This window comes from Sipha flava, unplaced genomic scaffold (assembly GCF_003268045.1).
Source record: "Sipha flava isolate LNK unplaced genomic scaffold, YSA_version1 49_pilon_pilon, whole genome shotgun sequence".
NCBI lineage: Eukaryota > Metazoa > Arthropoda > Insecta > Hemiptera > Aphididae > Sipha > Sipha flava.
In genome coordinates, this window is record NW_020273360.1 from 691,967 (window position 1) to 710,728 (window position 18,762).

Here is an 18,762-nt window from a genome sequence, read left to right on the forward strand (position 1 = left end):
CCTTTATATGGTTTATATATATTATTGTACTATCACAGTTTATCAAATAAATAATGAAATTTTTAACTTTTAGATTAACTTTAAATATTGAGTACACCAAAAAAAAAAAATATTTTCATGTATAATAATTAATAATATTCATTTATTACAATTATGGTGTATATTTATATATATATATATATATATATATATATATATATATATATATATATATACAATTACATAGTAATATGCCTACATTAATTCAATTGGACATTCAACGCCAGATCATCTTAAACACAATCGATTTGACCTAGTACAAGAGAGGGGCTGATATGTACAAAGAGAAAAAACTTCCACCAGGGTTCGTTGTGGTTTGAGACCCTTCTCCACTGGTAGCATCGAATAAATAGGGGAGTGTCACTCTATCGGAATTACGTGTTCCGTTCAAATATGCTTTCGTAATGCAACAGTTTTCGACTAGACACCCATCGATATAGGTGTACAGTTAAATTATATAATATCGATAAATAATAATTTTAATTATTACTTAGACGATGTATAGAAACATGAACGATCAAAAATTACAGGTAATAAGAACATTTTCAAAAAGATAACAAACCAAAATATATTTTCATTTTGATATGCTTCAAAATTTACAACCAAGTATTCAAGAAACAAAAAAAACTGTAAGTATACGAATATCACGATAATTTTATATATAATGTGACATATATATTATTATTATATTATTATTATTGACAGTTTATTAGTTATAAATCACATAACACAAATTTATTTCAATCAGCTTATAGCATAATAAACAGTATATTTTACCCTTCATTATTGAACTATAATTTATTAAGATAATATACACTTCTTTTTATGAAATTTTAATTTAGACCTTCATAGTTCACCACGATTTAATCTTATTACGTGATTGATAACATAATTTTCTTTAAAAAAAACTTTAACTTTGACATAATACATTTATAATAATAACAGTTTTATAGGACTTATACAACAATAGGCACGTTGTAACATAATTGTATAAAATGATAGTCAATTGCTATTTATTATTCATAATTACTCAGTCAAATATTAATTGTTCATCAATTAAAATAGAGTCTAGAATAAGAATCATTTAGCTCATGGTTTATTTTATGAACGTTAGCATACTATAAATGTATACAATACGTACATAAATTAAGATAAATTAAATACATAAATACAATAACAATAAAAAGTCAAATATTATGATACTCATATTTTAAAATACTAAATACGGACAAGGCTACAAAAAAAAAAACTAATAACTCAATATTTAAATGTTAACTGTAAAATATTCATGCATATAAAATTTAGTACCAATTATTAGTAACATTTTTTGAAATAAAAAAAATTCTAGTAATAAAAATATAAGTTATTGTGCTTTTGTAAATGTAATAGTAGATAAATTATAATAATTTATTCCAAATTTAATAATATAAATGCAATGTTGTATTTAGCAAAGCTTTTCCAATTACCATATTTTTAAAAATTAACAAAATAGATCAAATTTTATCTTTTCAATATATTTTTAACACATTTTTTTTCATTAACGCACATAAGGGAATTTTATATACAAAGCCCAAGAAAGAAGAAGTTTACTAACGGCTTGACAAACCTGTCACCGATGAATTTAATAAGCCTTAATAATAATAGGAATCAACAAAGTTCAACATAAACAAATCCTTTCACCCATAAACCGTACATTTTAGTGTACACAAAAAAGAGTAAGTACAAGTTCTTAATAATTTCTAACTTTCTGCTATGCTCAGCTTGTATACAATTGTATTTTACACTGCGATACACACTTTAATTCTGACGATAATATTAGTAATTATTCAGGAATCGATAATATTTAACAAAATACATGTTACGACAAATATAGTTAAAGATTAAATTGCAATCACTTGTAATACACGTATCTTTGCTATATTTTAAACTAGTATTTAGAACTAAAAACCCAGTAAAATATTAGCTGCATTTTAAATAAAAACGCCTACGCCTACCTATAGATTTGTTTTTTCATTGCTTAAATTGCTAAAACCTATACTGTAAAGAAATAGAGACAAATATATTGGTACTTAATAAAACTATAAATAATTCGACATTTTAAAAAATACTTTTTAAGATTTATTACTCAATAATATATGTAAAAATTATAAAGTTAATGATTTTAAACACTTAAAATATTTAATTTGCCTCACGTCTTTACCTTTAAAAAAAAAAACAGTAAATTCTAACCCGTAAGTCATATCACTAATTAGCACTTTATAGTGATTTTCCAAATATAATTTTAACATTTCATTATAATGTTTATAAAAGTACTACTTATTTGTAAAGGTCACGTGTAGTTATTTGCAATAGAAATTTAGAGGTAATAAACCTGAAACTATATCCAAGACATTTACCGAACCGTAAATTAAAATAAGTAGAAGAGTTTTAACATTATAAATGACCATTTAATCGATTATTATAGTTGTTATATTCAAAAATAAATAATAATTAATAAATTCAAAATAAAAACTGACGTGTATTTCAATGATTATTTTTATTTTTTTTTTTTTTTTTGTACATTATAGTATACATTAACATTGTATAATATAATACTGTTTTCACTAACAAAATAAATACACGTCTTTATTTCATTACTATAAGTACACTGCAGGTAAAATTAATTAAGTGATCGATTTTTGAATTTAATGATTTTTAAACAAAGAATACGTTTTTTTTTTTTTTTATTATTATTGCTGTCCAACCGAAAGACCGGTGCACGGTAGAGAATTATTTTCATATTTCTCCGTTCTGACCTCTCAATCGTGAACATTGTAAAATAACTACTTGATCTACGAACAGCATATGTCTACAATAACTAAGGTTTAATTCAATAAACCTAACCTTTTAATATAAAATATAATCACTGAGGAAAACACCGCGATATAGTTGATGAACAAATCATTTAGAATATCATATAGTTCTACACATGTATACTTTTTAAACTTTTTAGCTCCTTTTATGGCTCCAGCGCAAACAAGATACTGCAATTGTTTGAAACCCAACAAATAAAAACAAAATGTACTGAAGAAATCCGGTAAAACGTGTAAGAGTATAATATTTTACCTAATATTGACAGGAAAATACCAAAAGTTTATGGCGACCAAAAACCGGGGCAGCAACGGCGGAGGCCGAAAAAAGAAGGTCGAACCACCGCCGAAACCCATACCCGAACAGGACAGGCACATATGCGGCCTGATATGCGTGTGCCAGTTGACATTTGTGTTGAGCTCCGTATCGTTGGTTTACCTGTCGGTAGCCATCTACTTGCCAGGTTACAGGGCATTCAACGCGGCAATCGAAACGGTACCGATCATGTGCCAAACAATCAACTCGACTGTATCCAACAACTGCGAATGGGCGTCTTGCGGCGAATGGTGCCTGACGAAAGCATCGGGAAACTGCCCGCAGTATTTGGTCACCGTACGACAAAACGGCACCGAGATCGGAGTGGAAAACTGCACTAGACTAACGACCGTCTCCTGTCCGCAGGCAAGTATCCAATATGACCTTATCGAAGTTTTTATTTTTATTATTTGACCATTGTTAACCTTGTGCGGTCGTCCCACCGTCAAAGCTGCCAATACCACCACCACCACCACAACCACAATCGTATGTGGTCATTAAACCCGAATATTTCTAGTAGAAATCAAACAAAAGCCCCAGTACATGCATCAAGCGTGCTCCAAACACCATGTTTTCTGTACATAAAAAATACGATTCCGTCACGCAAAAGTGATATAGGTTGAATGTACGGTGGTATACGTGAAAAAATTTAAATAAACTTTGCAATCCATATATATTGTAGTATTGTTGTAATAAACACCAGCACCCCATCGTCAGGTTAGCACGCATTTCGTGATCAAATAAATAACCAGGGCGCAATTATTATTAACTTTAAACGTGAATATGATTTTCGTTAAATAAAAATAAAGTCTAAGTATATAAGTATATCGGTATAGAATATATTACATGTATAGCACTAGCTAGTACAACGCTATACATATACCTATACTATATGGGTCACCTCTGCCATCCTGAAACACTTAAAAAATAATCATGTCACGTATTTCAGCAATAGAACTCGCTTTTTCGGTCTTGCCAATCGCGGTATATATGATATATTATCGATAGGCACCCAGTACTCGTCGAACAATATAATAAATATACAGTCGCGCTTCAACTTCTCCGTCAATACGACATTATTCCGCAGGCAAATCCAGAAACTCTAAAACGATACAACTGCAATAACAACAAAGAGTGCCTAGGCCTTACGGGTATCATGGCCTGTAGACTGGGACATTGTTCCAACATGTCGGAACTGTACCAATGTTACTACAACACTAGCAACAGCGAGTTAGCGTTCGACAGCGATCGAGAAAATTTGAAGCTCAACGGCTACTTTCACTGCGATAACGGAAGGTAAAAAAAACAACTTGTTGGGGATTACTCGTCCTTTCGATTTGTATATACGACACATACGTAGTTAACAAGAGAGGTTAACATTGACCACGATTTTCAATACGTTCATGTATAGTTGCAAATCGATCAAATGGCCGTTTGCCTGTGATCGGTACTGTAACAAAATTACGACGACGGGGGTGAACGTATTTCTGCGACTGGGTGACACGGTTTACACGGGCGATTGTCAGCGAGTGGTGGCGTACAACAAGGCCAACGGTAACGCGACGCAGGGAGAACAACTAGCCACGCCTAGAGAGATATGGACAGACGAGAACTCGACCATCGGCATATTCATGGCCAGCTGTAACGGTATAACGAAAGACAGCGGAAACTCACTCAGGTAAGTTATCACGGTACATGGCGATATATACTTTAAGTAGTAGCAGCAGTCACATAAAATATAATATTCGAGTGCAGCGAAACGAGAATGTTTATCTGTTTTTCTTTTTCATTTTCACTTCTCGTCACGATCATCACCAGAGCTATAGACTGTATTAACGGCACTGTGCTCGACGAATCGTTGATGCCACAACTGTTCATCAACTTCACGACGTTCTGGACGATCTATGAGTCAAGTAATCGGCTGCTCGACGAAAATAACGAGTTTGTACCCACGCAATCTTCCTTGACAGTCTTCAACTCCAGCAGACTGTACATCAATCAGCAAGGGTGCGTCAATACGTTGCGCAACGAGTGCAAGGACTTCAGTAACACGCACGGCAGAGCGGGCGATAACCACACGGCGCAAAGCCGATTCCCATGTTTTTACACAAAGGTATATTTATTATTTTCTTTCTCGCCATCATTTGGAAAAATATTTAACTCATGAAATGGTAATGTGACAACGTTTCGATAATCAAGACGGAATTTATAATCTTAATAATTATTATGCTCTGTAAAAACTCGTTTGCCAAACATACAATTAGCACTATGTATTTATTTATTATTTCTACGCAGCACTTTACCAACAATAACATCAGATTAATATAAAACAGTATTGTAAATTAATATTGTGTGTGAATGTGTGTGTGTGTGTGTATACAGAACGACTCGTTCTCGGCACTGGCCCGTTTTGACTTGAACAAAACGTGGTGGGAACTGATGATTGGCGTCACCGTACCCGGAATACTGTTCGCGATATCATTCCTCACGCTACTCATCGTTCATCAGACGGTCAAAGTGGGAGACGACGCCCGGATGACGTGCCAGTGGTGCGCGGACGACGACGCGGCTGCGGTCGACGAGCCGTTTATGAAACCCAATCAAACGTCTAAGGAGCGAAAGCAAAAGAAACTACATGACGAGATGCAAGAGCTGAGCGTCATCGAGGCGTTGGTGGCCAAGTCGGCGGACATAGCCGTTGGCAGACCGCTAACCGAAAGTCCGGACGTATAATAAGCGCGATACACTGACAACCGTTGGCCGGCCATCGCCGCCGTCACGTGAAATACGAAAATGAGCATCAGTACGCATAAATCTCCGGTTTGGATCTTCCTTTCATCGCCCTATATAATATTATTAGGGGACGCTGTACCGCCGCCAGATGGTTACCAGCGAATCGAACCTTATCGAAGATATAGAAGAGATAATATAATATTATTTTAATAAGATTTAAATTTCGCGAACGATTTAAAAAGCTTTTGCAAAAACCTTATTTGGATACATAATATTATTTTTTTAATGTAATATGTCAGATACTAAAATACGTACATATACACGTAAATACGTAAATATACCACATATTCTGCATTATAATATCAGTGTATAAAATATGTATAGGCCATGTTCAGACCATACAAATATTCTTAAATTACATTGGTGGCATGAGTAGTCTTTTTTTTTTCAAAAGACTTTTTGTAATTTTTTTTTGACAAATATCTTATTAATATTTTACTCACTAATCATTTTTTTTTTTTTTTATGCTAATATTATAAATATATAAATGTAATACTTTTTTATGTTTTATCACATTCAAATAAACAAAAAATTATTTTCAAAAATAAATATGTATCTTATTTTAAATTCAGGCTAATATTTATGCTGACAGCTCAATATAAATATCAATAGCCATTAATATCTACATATCGAATATCGACTCATCTTCTCAAAGCCATTATATTACAATTCTAGACAGTTTGACATCATAAAAATTTGAATAATAAGTGTACAACCAAAATCAAGTATTTTACTCGAAATACAGAATAATTTAACGAAAAATCGATAAACTATTTTTTTAAATAAAATCTATAATAAATGTTTTTGGAAAATATTTTTTATAAAAATAATATAAACTACAAACTCCTTAAGGTATACAAATGCACTTTGAACATAGCTTAATAAAACGAAAACATACGAAAAAAGGACAATTTTAAAGTTACATGAAAAGAATAAGCGGTGAACTTTGAACACTGTAGTACGGATAATAATTTTAACCCTAACTGCCAACAGTAATAAATTATGGCGCTTAACGTCACGCGACATTTTGGTTTTTACCGTATAACCCAACCAACTTACAAATGACAGTTTGCCATAGAAATTAATTTCTTTTTCGTCATGGCTTACTGCTTATTCGGAATATTTTATAAATTTATAGAAACATCATATAAAAAAAACCACATAATACATTGAAAATGCTCGTATTGTTAAACTGTATTCATATTTATTGTTAGATATTTCATCTAATTTTTTGTTGCCATAATTTCACTTTTAATTCTACAGAATTTTTATGTCCATGTTAGAAGTATTTACAAATACCAAAATATAGAATATTTCAATTCTTAAAATATATGATAACAGTAAATTAAAATATATATGAGTGTTCAAAACATTGTTAGAAAAAATATATTCATATTATTGCATGGTATTAACTGCGTGCTCTGAATCTAAAATTTGTTTTATTTACCTAAACATTTAATGGCTAAATACATACAAGTATCCTGTACATCGTTTATTTTTATACAACCATATTAATATTAAAAAATATGTCTCCACTTATAATATGAAAATCAAATAATTCGTACAAACTTGTGCTAAACAACATTTTACATTAAATTCCTCTACATTTTCTTTAACCATATGTTATAACAATGTTATCCTGCTGTATTGACTATTAAAATAATATAATCTTAATCAAAATAAAGGTAATAATTGATAGCTTATTCAAAAATAAGAATTATAACTGTTGTCAAAATCAATCTCAAGTGATTATTAGATTTTGAAGGAAGCAATGGAATATAATTATTTATTTATTTATAATGTTGAAGCATATCACAAAAATGATGAATTATTATTAATTATAAATATGTTATTTGCTTAAAAAAGAAATTCGAGAAGTAAATTTTTCTGTAAGTTTCATCAATATCATTCTGATGAATTTTTCTAACTTAAATCAATGAGATAATATTAATAGTTGTTAAAATATTCAATTAAATAATGCTATTGTTACCAATTTTAATTTATAGCTACAGCTTAAAATTATACCTTAGTTATTATTATTATTACTCATTTTCATTTTTTTATTTGGACCAAGAGTTGAATGGAAACAGTTGGTTACAATACTACTCATTTGACAATTATTATTATTTAATTAATTTAAAAGATTCTTGATTTCTTTAATGGAAAATAATTTTCTTAGTTATATACTTTTGGTATTCGTATTTATTAATCTTATTACATTGACAAAAAATATATTTAAACAGCAAAGTTATACATAATAATGAATTAAAATTAATTAAGTCAACAAATATTTTTATGGGAATTTGACCGAGGAAAATATTTAAAAGAAATCAAGTATCAAGAAAAATTGGAAAATGTTAGTATATATCAATATAATATATCTTTATTATAGTATTATGTATATAATAAAGTATACTGGAATATTTTTTATAGAAAAATGTTAGTAGTAATTACTTATTACTGAATTATTGAGTAAATATTTACATAATAATAATAAATCAACAAAACTATAAACAATTTAATTTGATAAAATAAAATATTTATGTATAGGTATACTCTCTATATACTTTTTACTAACTTAAAAAAAATATATTTATTTTCCTTACAAATCTAAAACTTTTATAAAATTACAATTTATGCAGTAATTATCTTAACTATCTTACCTTTAATTCTTCTTGTTTTTTATAAGCCTCAGCCATTAACAATTTGCGATCTTGTTCGCTTAACAAAGGTTCACGAGCAGGTGGTCCAGAACCAGTCTTAGTGAGTTTCAATACAACCTTTGTTTTTTCATTTCGTCCCAAATAGTCCTTCATTTTTTTGTTTGGTTCCCGTAATAACTCACGACCAGAAAACCAGAGCTGAGCTGCATTTGGCGGAATTACCTAAGGTAAAAATATAATATGAAACTATTATTGAAATCGATATATACTATTTTATCAACATAATAACCACAAGAATTAAATAAAAATAATATACATCGCACATTATTTAGAATATTCACAGATTGAATGAATATGCATATATCAATAAAAATTATCTATATATTATCCATAACTAGATATTTGTATAATTTTTATATATATTTACTTATTTAAAAATGACAATTTATACTTGTTAAGTAAAAAAGTAAAAACACTATTATCTTTTAAATTGAATATTCTAAAATGACAATTTAATGTACATATTGTAATTGTATAATCTTTCCAAACTTCAACCAATTATATCACTAGTAAAAATAAGAATTAGGGAAGAGGGATAAAAGCTTTATCTTGATTAGAGCACTATTGTTTTAGAAAACCTAATCTATATTAAATCAATAAAAACAATTGAATACATAAAGATATGATTTTTTCAGCTTGCATGGGAACTAAAAGTACTTCACAGAGTGCTTGAAGATATTAATTTAATTAAGACTATCATTCTTATCAATACATTTTTACCACACATTACATTTATTAGTTACAACATATTTATTAGACATATTAAGTTATTTTAATAAAAATTTTTATTACAGACCAACATTTTAATGATATATAAAGTACCAATTATAACATACATACATTTTTCGTATATTTAAATGACAAAAAATAATTGATGTTCAAGAAGGAATTATTTCTTATGGTATTTAAAAATTAACAAGCCAAAGTAAATGGTTATTTAAAAACATTTTTTTTTTAACACTTTATTCTGGTTTTACAACTATTATTTGTATTTTGCTTAATCAACGTTAATAGTATAAAAAGGCTAGTAAATGAAGGGTCCAATGCAAGAACCGGCTATCTCCAATTTTTTTTTAAAATGCATGTTTTTACATTATCTGATAACGAAGAATTTTGTCTACATTTCGGTGCAATAATCAGCTATGTCCGTTCATTAGATAGCCTAATATCATACAAATGGAGATGTCTGGTATACAGTTAAGGTGCAACAACCAGCTATCTCTGGAGGTATCCGGTTGTTGCACCAAGACATGGTCAACACTGTATAATAGTGCGCGAGATTTGTTGTAGTTAAAATATTTTAATTTTCGACTTCAATAGTGTAGTACATTTTCCAATACATCGAAAAGTGAATCTAATTTATTATTTGTATGTTAAAAAGGTCAAAAATTAAGGGTAAAACAAACAGTAATATTTTTTTTCATTTTTATAAATCATAAGATTCGGTGCAATAACCAGCCATCTCCACATTTTTTAGTGAATTTATTATTATAAATCAAGAATATGTTGTATTACTATATACTGTTTTGTAAAACATAACTATAATACATAGTTTTAAAGTTTTGCAACTTTTTAATATTTATGATTATATTTTCAACTTAAATTGATATTAGGTCAAAAACAAAAAAAAAAAATTTAATTCGGTGCAATAACCAGGTATCTCCATGTTTTTTTATTTTTACTATTTAATGTACTTAAAATAATGTAAAATGTGAATTTAAATATACATATAGATAGCTCTTCATACGAAGAATTCAATTATGTTTATATTATATTTATAACTCAATTAGAAATATATTTATTTCGTTATTTATTTGTACTGAACAATTTCAAAAAGTGGAGATAGCTGGTTCTTGCACTGGATCCTTCAAATACTTAAATTACTAATTTAATAATAAAATAATAGTGAATAGTAAATTAGTTAGTAAAAAATAATAATATAACTAATTATTTTTTAATTCATAACTGTTTTTTGTATAAATCATATTAGCCCAAAATTTTAAAATCTTAAAACATATAAAAAATATTAACTGGGTAATTATAATATAGAATACAATACATTATTCAACTATAACAAACACTTATCTATTCATAATAATAATACAAAGGTTTGAAGCTAACAATTTGCAAAAAAAAAAAAATCTGAAAACCCTAAATCAATAAAACAACATGTATTTTTTTTTACCTCTAATGATGCATGTGTTCCTGTTAGATCCTCATTATTTTCTAGCTCAAGTCTTATGTTATCATGAGGTGGTAAATTCATTGGATAAACAATCATAATGGCACCTCGGAGCAAATCAAGTGCTTCTTGAACTTTCTTTTGAGTTAATGGAATCTGAGACTGAACTAATTTCTACAAATAAATACAATTTATTAAACAATTAATAGTTAATTTAATTAAAATACTAACTTTAGACACACTAGCCTTAACCTCTTCAATTGTCTTAGACAATACATTTTGCATTTTTTCATTAGGTTGTTTTCCATTTCGACGACCAACTGGATCTTTATGAATTGTATATCCATTACTAGGAGTACACTTTTCACCCCAAGTATCAACCAATTTTAGTTCAATAACTTGTTCATCAGTTAATCCCATAATTTCAGGTGGTAACAATGTACCATGCTTCTTAAGTTCTTCCATTTCTAAAAAAAAAAAAAAAAAAATTGAAGGTTAATAAAAGTAATCATAATATTAATGGAAAAAGAATATTTACATTTTTAAAGTCTATAAATAAAAAAAATATTTAATTTAATTAATAATAATTACCACTACAAATTCTGGATATTTTTAAACGGCCATTATAAATTGATGTAATATTTAATGTACATTCGTCAACAGAAGTTTCCAAAGATGCCTCATACAAAAATTGACTATCATCCCCATACTTAACATGAATCAATACCATTTTTTAATTTTGAATACACTGAAAACATTTAATTTAATTAGTATAAAATTGCTTTATTACTAAATAACTTATAATAATAATAATAATATAAACATTAAAAGTATAAAACATAAATTATATTAATATATATAGTTATTTAGAGAAAAAAATAGGGTCCCTAAACTGTTCAATGATCATAAACTGTAAACATTTAGTAATCTACACAAATAAATTACACATAAATAGAAATATTTAACTAATCAGTAACTTCTAATTATTATAAATTGGTATCTAGACATAATAGATAAACAAGTTTTTATGGTTCACTAACCATTGAATACTAAAGTTATAATAACTAAGCTAATAAATTAAATTTATGTTTATCCATGGTGTTATGTTAGGCATATTATTTATATAAATTTGAAAGCAATAATGAATCATAGCATATGAAAAATAATTGAGATCAAGATCACAATAATATTTTTTATAGTTAACATAATTTTGAATAATAGTATTTTATATACTTTTTATTTTTTTGCTATCACACAAATGTAACTAAATATTTATTTAACTAAATGTACAATAATTTATTTAAACATACTTAAAAACTTTTTTTAAAAAAATTGATTAGTGATAGATACCATGATATAATAAATATATATAAATAAATCATGATAGATACCTACTATAATTATTTTATCACTATTTTAATTACAGTTTTCATCTATTATACATAAAAACCAAAGTATTTTTTTTTAAACCAAATTTACATGATCAAAACATTATGCAATTTAAAACTCTCAAACATTTAATTCAAGATTGATGGAAAACAATATTAAAATTGGTTACTATTTTTATATTCCTATAATTTATAAATAAATCTACTTACAATTTTTTCCTATGAAATTACATACATAGGTACTTGGTTATATTAATAACAATGGCGTTTTTACAATTTTTGTAATTTCTACTTGTTAATATAACACTAAGGATCACACATAGCTTTACATAAGTTCACATTCACATAAATATGTGTTTATATAAAGAGCTTACCAATAGCGTAAAATAATCTTCTGAGAAACAAGATTAAAAATGCCTTAAGCCACTTTTATCAACCTTGACTTATAATGCCAAATAGTGAGCAATAGATATGATGTAAAATATGAATAACACTAAAATTCAAAATCCAATAATTTCCTTTGTTCTCAACGATTGATGAACCTATTAAAATAAAAACAGTAAACGGAGTTTGACACTGAACACAGTAAACATAAACAAGTTATCAAGATAAACCTTAACCGGTTGCCATAGCAACAGCTGTACAATATGATACGAATCATGAGTAACAACGTCGTAAAATCACCATCATTATGATCTTCAATCATAAATATATTGGTGATTGCTATAATCCATCAAAAATATTTAAATTTAAATAGCAATTAAAATCTGCAAGCCTGCGATAATAGGTATCCAATTTCTACCGCTATTTAAATTTTACTTTCCATCATTATGACATTCATTCATATTCAGAGGTGGAACTAGGAATTTTTACGCCCGGGAAAATGTTAAAATTACGCCCTATCATAGATCAATAATCAAATACTCTTCTGAAGAATTTTTTTCTAATAATTAATATACAATCATACTAATTGAGTTTTAACCTATTAGTAGTAAAATAGTAGTACCTACCAAATAGTAAAACTAAAAATATCAAATTAATTATTAATAATTACAAAAATTACACCCTCTAAAATGTTACGCCTGGGGATAAATCCCCATCTTCCACTCCTAGTTCCGCCCCTGTACATATTACACCAAATTTAATATTCTTAATGAATTCTAAAATATTATTTTTATTTGTAGTGCATATACTGCTCAAAATATATTTTGTTATAAGAGTATTTTAAAAAGCATATAACCAGTGTACTTGTTATTCGGGGAGGCAGTAATCCCCTTGAAATATTTAAAGGAACAGCAATATTTTTACGGTTACCTATTCTAAATAATAAGGAATTGTTTTTTTAGCATTCTCAATGTAATTTATTTATAAATGATAAATAAATAAAATTATATTAAAAAAAATGTAAAATTGTAAAATTATTTATAATATTTACTAACGTACAAAATATATATTTATAAGTTATTTTTTTATATTTATTTAAGTAATTAAAACTCAGTTATTATTTTGAATTTTATCTTATTATTATTACAAATATTGTGTAATAATATACTGAAATATCGAAAATGAATTGTGAACGCAACGATTTTTAATGTATGGTTGAAGACACTATTTTTAAGATTTATACTTTAGGGAAGAGACAAATTCTTAATACAGCCCATGTGTTATAGTAGGTACTTCATATAATATTCTACCAAGATCATAAAAAAGGTCATAAATCGCTTTTTGATATTTTTTTTTAATGTAATTTCAAATTTAAAGGAATTACTTATTACTATTTCTGTATAGGGACTATGTTTTGATAACACTTTTAAATCTATTTTATATGATGATATAAAATTCACAAATTTATTTATGTTTGAATTTAAGTTTAGAAGCAATATCAATTTTACTAAAAACATAATGATTATGAAATGATTTGGTTTTTCATGATTTTAAATTTATTAGTTATAGCAGCTTATTCATTTTTTTTATTTTTATTTTAATAATCTATTCAATATTTGAACAATAAGAGTAAGTTATAAAAGATTTTATAACATAAGTAACGGATTAAATAAAACCTCCAATGAAATTTTTTTAAACTTTAACAGTTTATTCGAAGAATATTTATAATTTTTATCCAGGCGATTATTATCCATTACATTTAATTTTTAAAAATTTCTATTAGGTACCAATTCATATTACATAGATTCAAAAACTTTTAACTCATAATAGTAAAACCTAGATATAGACGTATTATATTATAAGTTCTACTTATTAAGTAGAATTATTCTTTAATCAGTTATTATAAACTATAATCTATAAACCTTGGTTATTTATAAAGTTTAAAGACTACAATCTATAAGCCTTGTGTTATATACACAGCTGTGCTTCCATATCAACATTTAATATAATAATTATGATAGTATATCTTTGGCTTTTATTATCAATTACCATTATCACGCTTTAATTTAAAAATCCATTTGCTGAGACGCTATAATTATCGAAAACTCAGGTATAATATTTATTATAAATATATTAATAAATATTAATAACTTCTTGTAAGTTTACTTTATTTTATTGAAATCGAGTCAAACTTTAACAGTATGAAATAATTTCTGATAATTTTGTAAGTTAACGTACAACAAACAGATCATATTAGTTTTAAAATATTTCTAATAAAACTAAAATTGGTCATCGTTAATAATAAATACTTAATATGTAAAAAATTTTAATACATTTTTATTTTTTTTTTAATGTTATGAGTAAAAATATCTCTTTTTTTTATCATTTAGAAAATGGAAGAACAATTAGCAACTAATATTAATACAAATGATGAAGAATCTATTAAACTTCGACAAAGAATTATTGATCATGTTATTATGAAAGCTTTGAATAATGATTTTAATAGTCAACATACAAATCAATCAGAACTTTCACTTGATGAAAGGCGAAAAATGGCAGAGAACATTTTAAATGATGGTCATTCAAAATTTTTATACATATTTGGTGAATATTTAATTGAAGATCATTTAGAATACTTTAAATCTGAAAATGATAATAACTATGAGATTAATTTTCATCTGCATAGATTGAGCCGTTTAATAAATTCTAAAAAAGTATATGACAAATTATAGATTTATTATAATTTATTAAATTGGCTAATAATTATTATTAAATATTAATGTTATTTAGATGGTTTTCAAAAATCGGCGGTATCAAGCTATGCTTGAACTGTTAAAAGGTGATTATTTTAGTGATAATGAGATGAGGAATCGAGAACCCCTTCTTTGGGAACAATTGGTCGGACAATACCTGTCGGAAGAAGAAAAATTTCACTATGACAATCAATATGTAGCTCAAAACTCGTAATATGAAACATGTTATAAATATTTATTGTAGGTATATTATTAAAATTAATTTGTTAAAGGTTAACTGAGGTTTTATTTGAACAAATTGATCGAGACAATAGAGATGATTTAAAACGTAAACAACAAATAGAAGAAGTTCATAAACTTAACAAAAATTATGAAACTGATGATGATAGTGATAATGATAATGATACTGTTACTACTGCTCATGATGATAATGATGATATATTAGAAGAATCATCTTTAGAAGTTAGTATGTCTTCCTCACTTTGGGGTGAATATAATAAACCAAAAAATCAAACAGTTAAAATTGGGAAACATCGATGGAAAAAAGGTCATTTTCTTAATCAAAAACCATGCAAAATTAAGGAATTAAATGAAAATGAAAAACTTCTATTATTAAATGAATTTAAATCCTACATGATTCAGAAATTTTTAAGTGGCCAAGAAGATTATGATTATGAGTAAGAAATATTAAAATTTTATATATTATTAATATATATTTGTTTTAATTATTCTTTTGTGAAGCAATATAGATAACAATCCAGAATATGATAACCTGCACATTAAGGGTATTGATGAAGAAGAAAAATATTTTGATTCAGAAAGTCCTGTTGAAGAAATACCTATGACAGAAAATGACTTAGAAGAAGATGAATTAGATATCTATATGCGTATGTTAAAAAAAGATGAAATAACTGATAATGTTGCTGAAAAATTAAAAAAACTATAAAATTATTTATATGCTTATCTAATAATATTAATGTTATCTATGTTTGAATTATTTTTTTGTATTTATTAAAAAAAATAATAATTTTCTTCGGAATCGTATAGCTTATATTTTCTTAAACATTTTTAATTATTTAATATTTTGTTCTCTTACAAAATTTAAAAATGTCATTTTATGACTACCGTCTTTTAATTTTAAAATATAATCATATTTTTACAAATAGATAAATAATACTAAATATAATTAAAATTAGCATTTACTTATTTTTAATAGAAACATTTAAAGAGTATTAAATATTGAATAAATAGCTTTGATATTAAAAAAAACAATACCAAATTTTGTTTGCATTGACTATTTTTATTTAAACTGAGTTGTTGGATTTAAAAATCTTTCAATTATAAAACATGAAATACTTAAAATTAACGTTAATCATTTTTTAAAGTTAAGCTAAATCAATAATTATTTTTAATTATTATTCAGTATAATATATGATTGCAATAATAAATGAATTACATTTTACTTAAAAATTATGTATGTTACGAGCCCTTATCTCAAGTAGTTTTAATGGGAACATAGTATGTAACACTCAGAATTAATATTTATTTGTAAGCAGTATTTTTAATATTGTTTGGTAGAAGAATATCATGCTTGATATATACATTTTAGTTGTAGTTTATAAAGTCTGGCACGATAGCTTACTATACAAATTAAAACTCTACATGCTAGCTCCCTACTATCTTATTATTAAATCTTACCTACAAAATTGTTCATTTGTCATACGACAGGATAACGATGTTTCATCTACTCATCCAATATATGCTGGAGTTACACAAGGTAGTGATCTATAACCTGATTTATATAATGTATTCACAGCAGACATTCCTCAATCTAGTAACACCCTTATAGCAACATACGCTGATGACACAGCTATTCTTTCCTCCAGTCCAAATCCTATCCTATCTTCAGTTGAACTCCAGGATCATGTTAATAAAATTGACGAATGGGCCAAAAAATGGAAAATAAAAATTAATACAGTAAAAATCTGTGCAAGTTACTTTCACGTTAAAACTATTCCCCCGTGAGTGCCCTCAATTAGTTGTGAACAACGCCACCAGCCCTGTCCAAACTGAAATCAAGTACTTAGGCATAACACTTGATAAAAGACTAACCTAGGGCCCTCACCTAAAAGAAAAAAGAAAATCATCGAACAACAGACTTCACCTCCAGCAAATCCCTCGAACATCTGGCCAATTCAGGCTTTCAATCAATTGCACTAAGGTTAGTAACCAAAGCTCTCTAGTATGTTTCAAACTCTACCTTACACAACGACTTAAAAATAATAACTACCACTGAACTAGCCAAAATAATCTATAAACGTTTCCACCAAAATTGAAACACGCATAGCAATACATTAATATCAAACATGTCCTCCCTTACCCTCCCAAAAAACCTGTCACACAGACTAAAGTGTAAATGATGTAGAGACCTATTAAATTAGTAAAAGAGATGTTACCATTGGGTTTCTTCCTGAACACGATGTTCATGTTACTTTGTTCTATTTTTTTTTTTTTTTTTTATCAAATTTGCTTATTGTAATTATTGTGTACAAATTGTAAATTGTTTTTTTTAATAAAAAAAAAAAAAAAGTTGTAGTTTAGTCAATGATTTAGTAACTCTGTGTACACCTTATTGTGTTATAACTTATATTTTTATTATTTTTTCAATCATAAATATTCATATATTTGTGAAAGAAAGTCTGAAATAAATAAAATATTATATAACTTTAAAACAAATATCTCATATAAGTATTTTAATATCAAAAAGTCAACAAACATATAATACATATTAGATAGAAAAAAATTTATTTATAATCCATTAATAACAAAATTGGTGTATCTATTCGTTTCTCCTACATTTAAAATTATGACTAGGTACATTGTTGGTTTTCTAAAGTTATCAAACATCCTTTACAAATATATATATATATGTCGTAGGCCATATGGAAAATTAGTTTTTTTGCAAAACGGCTAGGCTCTTTGCAATGGGGTAGCCCGTTTGCGAACTACTTATTATTTTTCCAAACAGCCTGCTGTTTTTCAGGCTCATTGCATACAGACTAACAGCTGTTAGGCCTTTTAAGAATTACTTACTATTTTTTTAAACAGCCCGCTGTTTTTTAGGCTCATTGCATACATACTAATTTCAGTTAGGCCTTTTAAGAACTACAATCATTTTATGGTAAAAACCATTTTAATTATTTTATTTTAAAGGTTATTAATAATAACACAGTACAAATATGTAACATAAATGTATAACATGTAACATTATTATTTATTAATAATATAAATTATATAATATAAAGGTATTTATTTAGTGTTACATGTGGTTTTTT

General features: G+C 26.9%; 2 protein-coding genes across 9 annotated transcripts in view; one reads left to right on the forward strand and one right to left on the reverse strand.

The window, feature by feature from the left end:
* Positions 1-12,889, reverse strand: part of LOC112690274 (UPF0769 protein C21orf59-like) — a 44,424-nt gene extending 31,535 nt beyond the window's left edge. For 2 of the 4 annotated variants that reach the window (XM_025564250.1, XM_025564253.1), the window contains exons 1-5: positions 12,665-12,889; positions 11,494-11,650; positions 11,134-11,369; positions 10,906-11,076; positions 8,661-8,882 (exon numbers count right to left, since the gene is read on the reverse strand). In XM_025564250.1, the coding sequence (XP_025420035.1) occupies positions 8,661-8,882; positions 10,906-11,076; positions 11,134-11,369; positions 11,494-11,632 (768 nt within the window). In that variant the 5' untranslated portion in view covers positions 11,633-11,650; positions 12,665-12,889. The other 2 variants (XM_025564252.1, XM_025564251.1) reach the window with 2 other exon arrangements.
* Positions 378-16,387, forward strand: LOC112690272 (protein PFC0760c). Of its 5 annotated transcripts, XM_025564244.1 has the most exons (8): positions 385-668; positions 1,591-1,754; positions 3,032-3,099; positions 3,158-3,570; positions 4,292-4,500; positions 4,616-4,882; positions 5,023-5,317; positions 5,587-6,374. In XM_025564244.1, exons 4-8 carry the CDS (start codon positions 3,175-3,177, stop codon positions 5,935-5,937), a joined length of 1,518 nt encoding a protein of 505 aa, XP_025420029.1. In that variant the 5' UTR covers positions 385-668; positions 1,591-1,754; positions 3,032-3,099; positions 3,158-3,174; the 3' UTR covers positions 5,938-6,374. The 5 variants fall into 5 exon arrangements, with proteins under 5 accessions (XP_025420032.1, XP_025420029.1, XP_025420027.1 ...); XM_025564247.1 differs by lacking the exons at positions 3,032-3,099; positions 4,292-4,500; positions 4,616-4,882; positions 5,023-5,317; positions 5,587-6,374 and adding exons at positions 15,065-15,388; positions 15,465-15,637; positions 15,700-16,104; positions 16,169-16,387 and having other exon boundaries at positions 378-668; XM_025564242.1 differs by lacking the exon at positions 3,032-3,099.
* Positions 16,388-18,762: the final 2,375 nt, after the last annotated feature.

What these genes read in the sequence shown, in the direction of transcription:
- LOC112690272 (XM_025564244.1), top strand. Translation starts at nt 3,175, where the DNA reads ATGGCGACCAAAAACCGGGGCAGCAACGGCGGAGGCCGAAAAAAGAAG. An exon ending in CGACCGTCTCCTGTCCGCAG is followed by an intron (nt 3,571 to 4,291) that starts GCAAGTATCCAA and finishes ATTATTCCGCAG; the next exon opens with GCAAATCCAGAAACTCTAAA. An exon ending in GACAGCGGAAACTCACTCAG is followed by an intron (nt 4,883 to 5,022) that starts GTAAGTTATCAC and finishes GATCATCACCAG; the next exon opens with AGCTATAGACTGTATTAACG.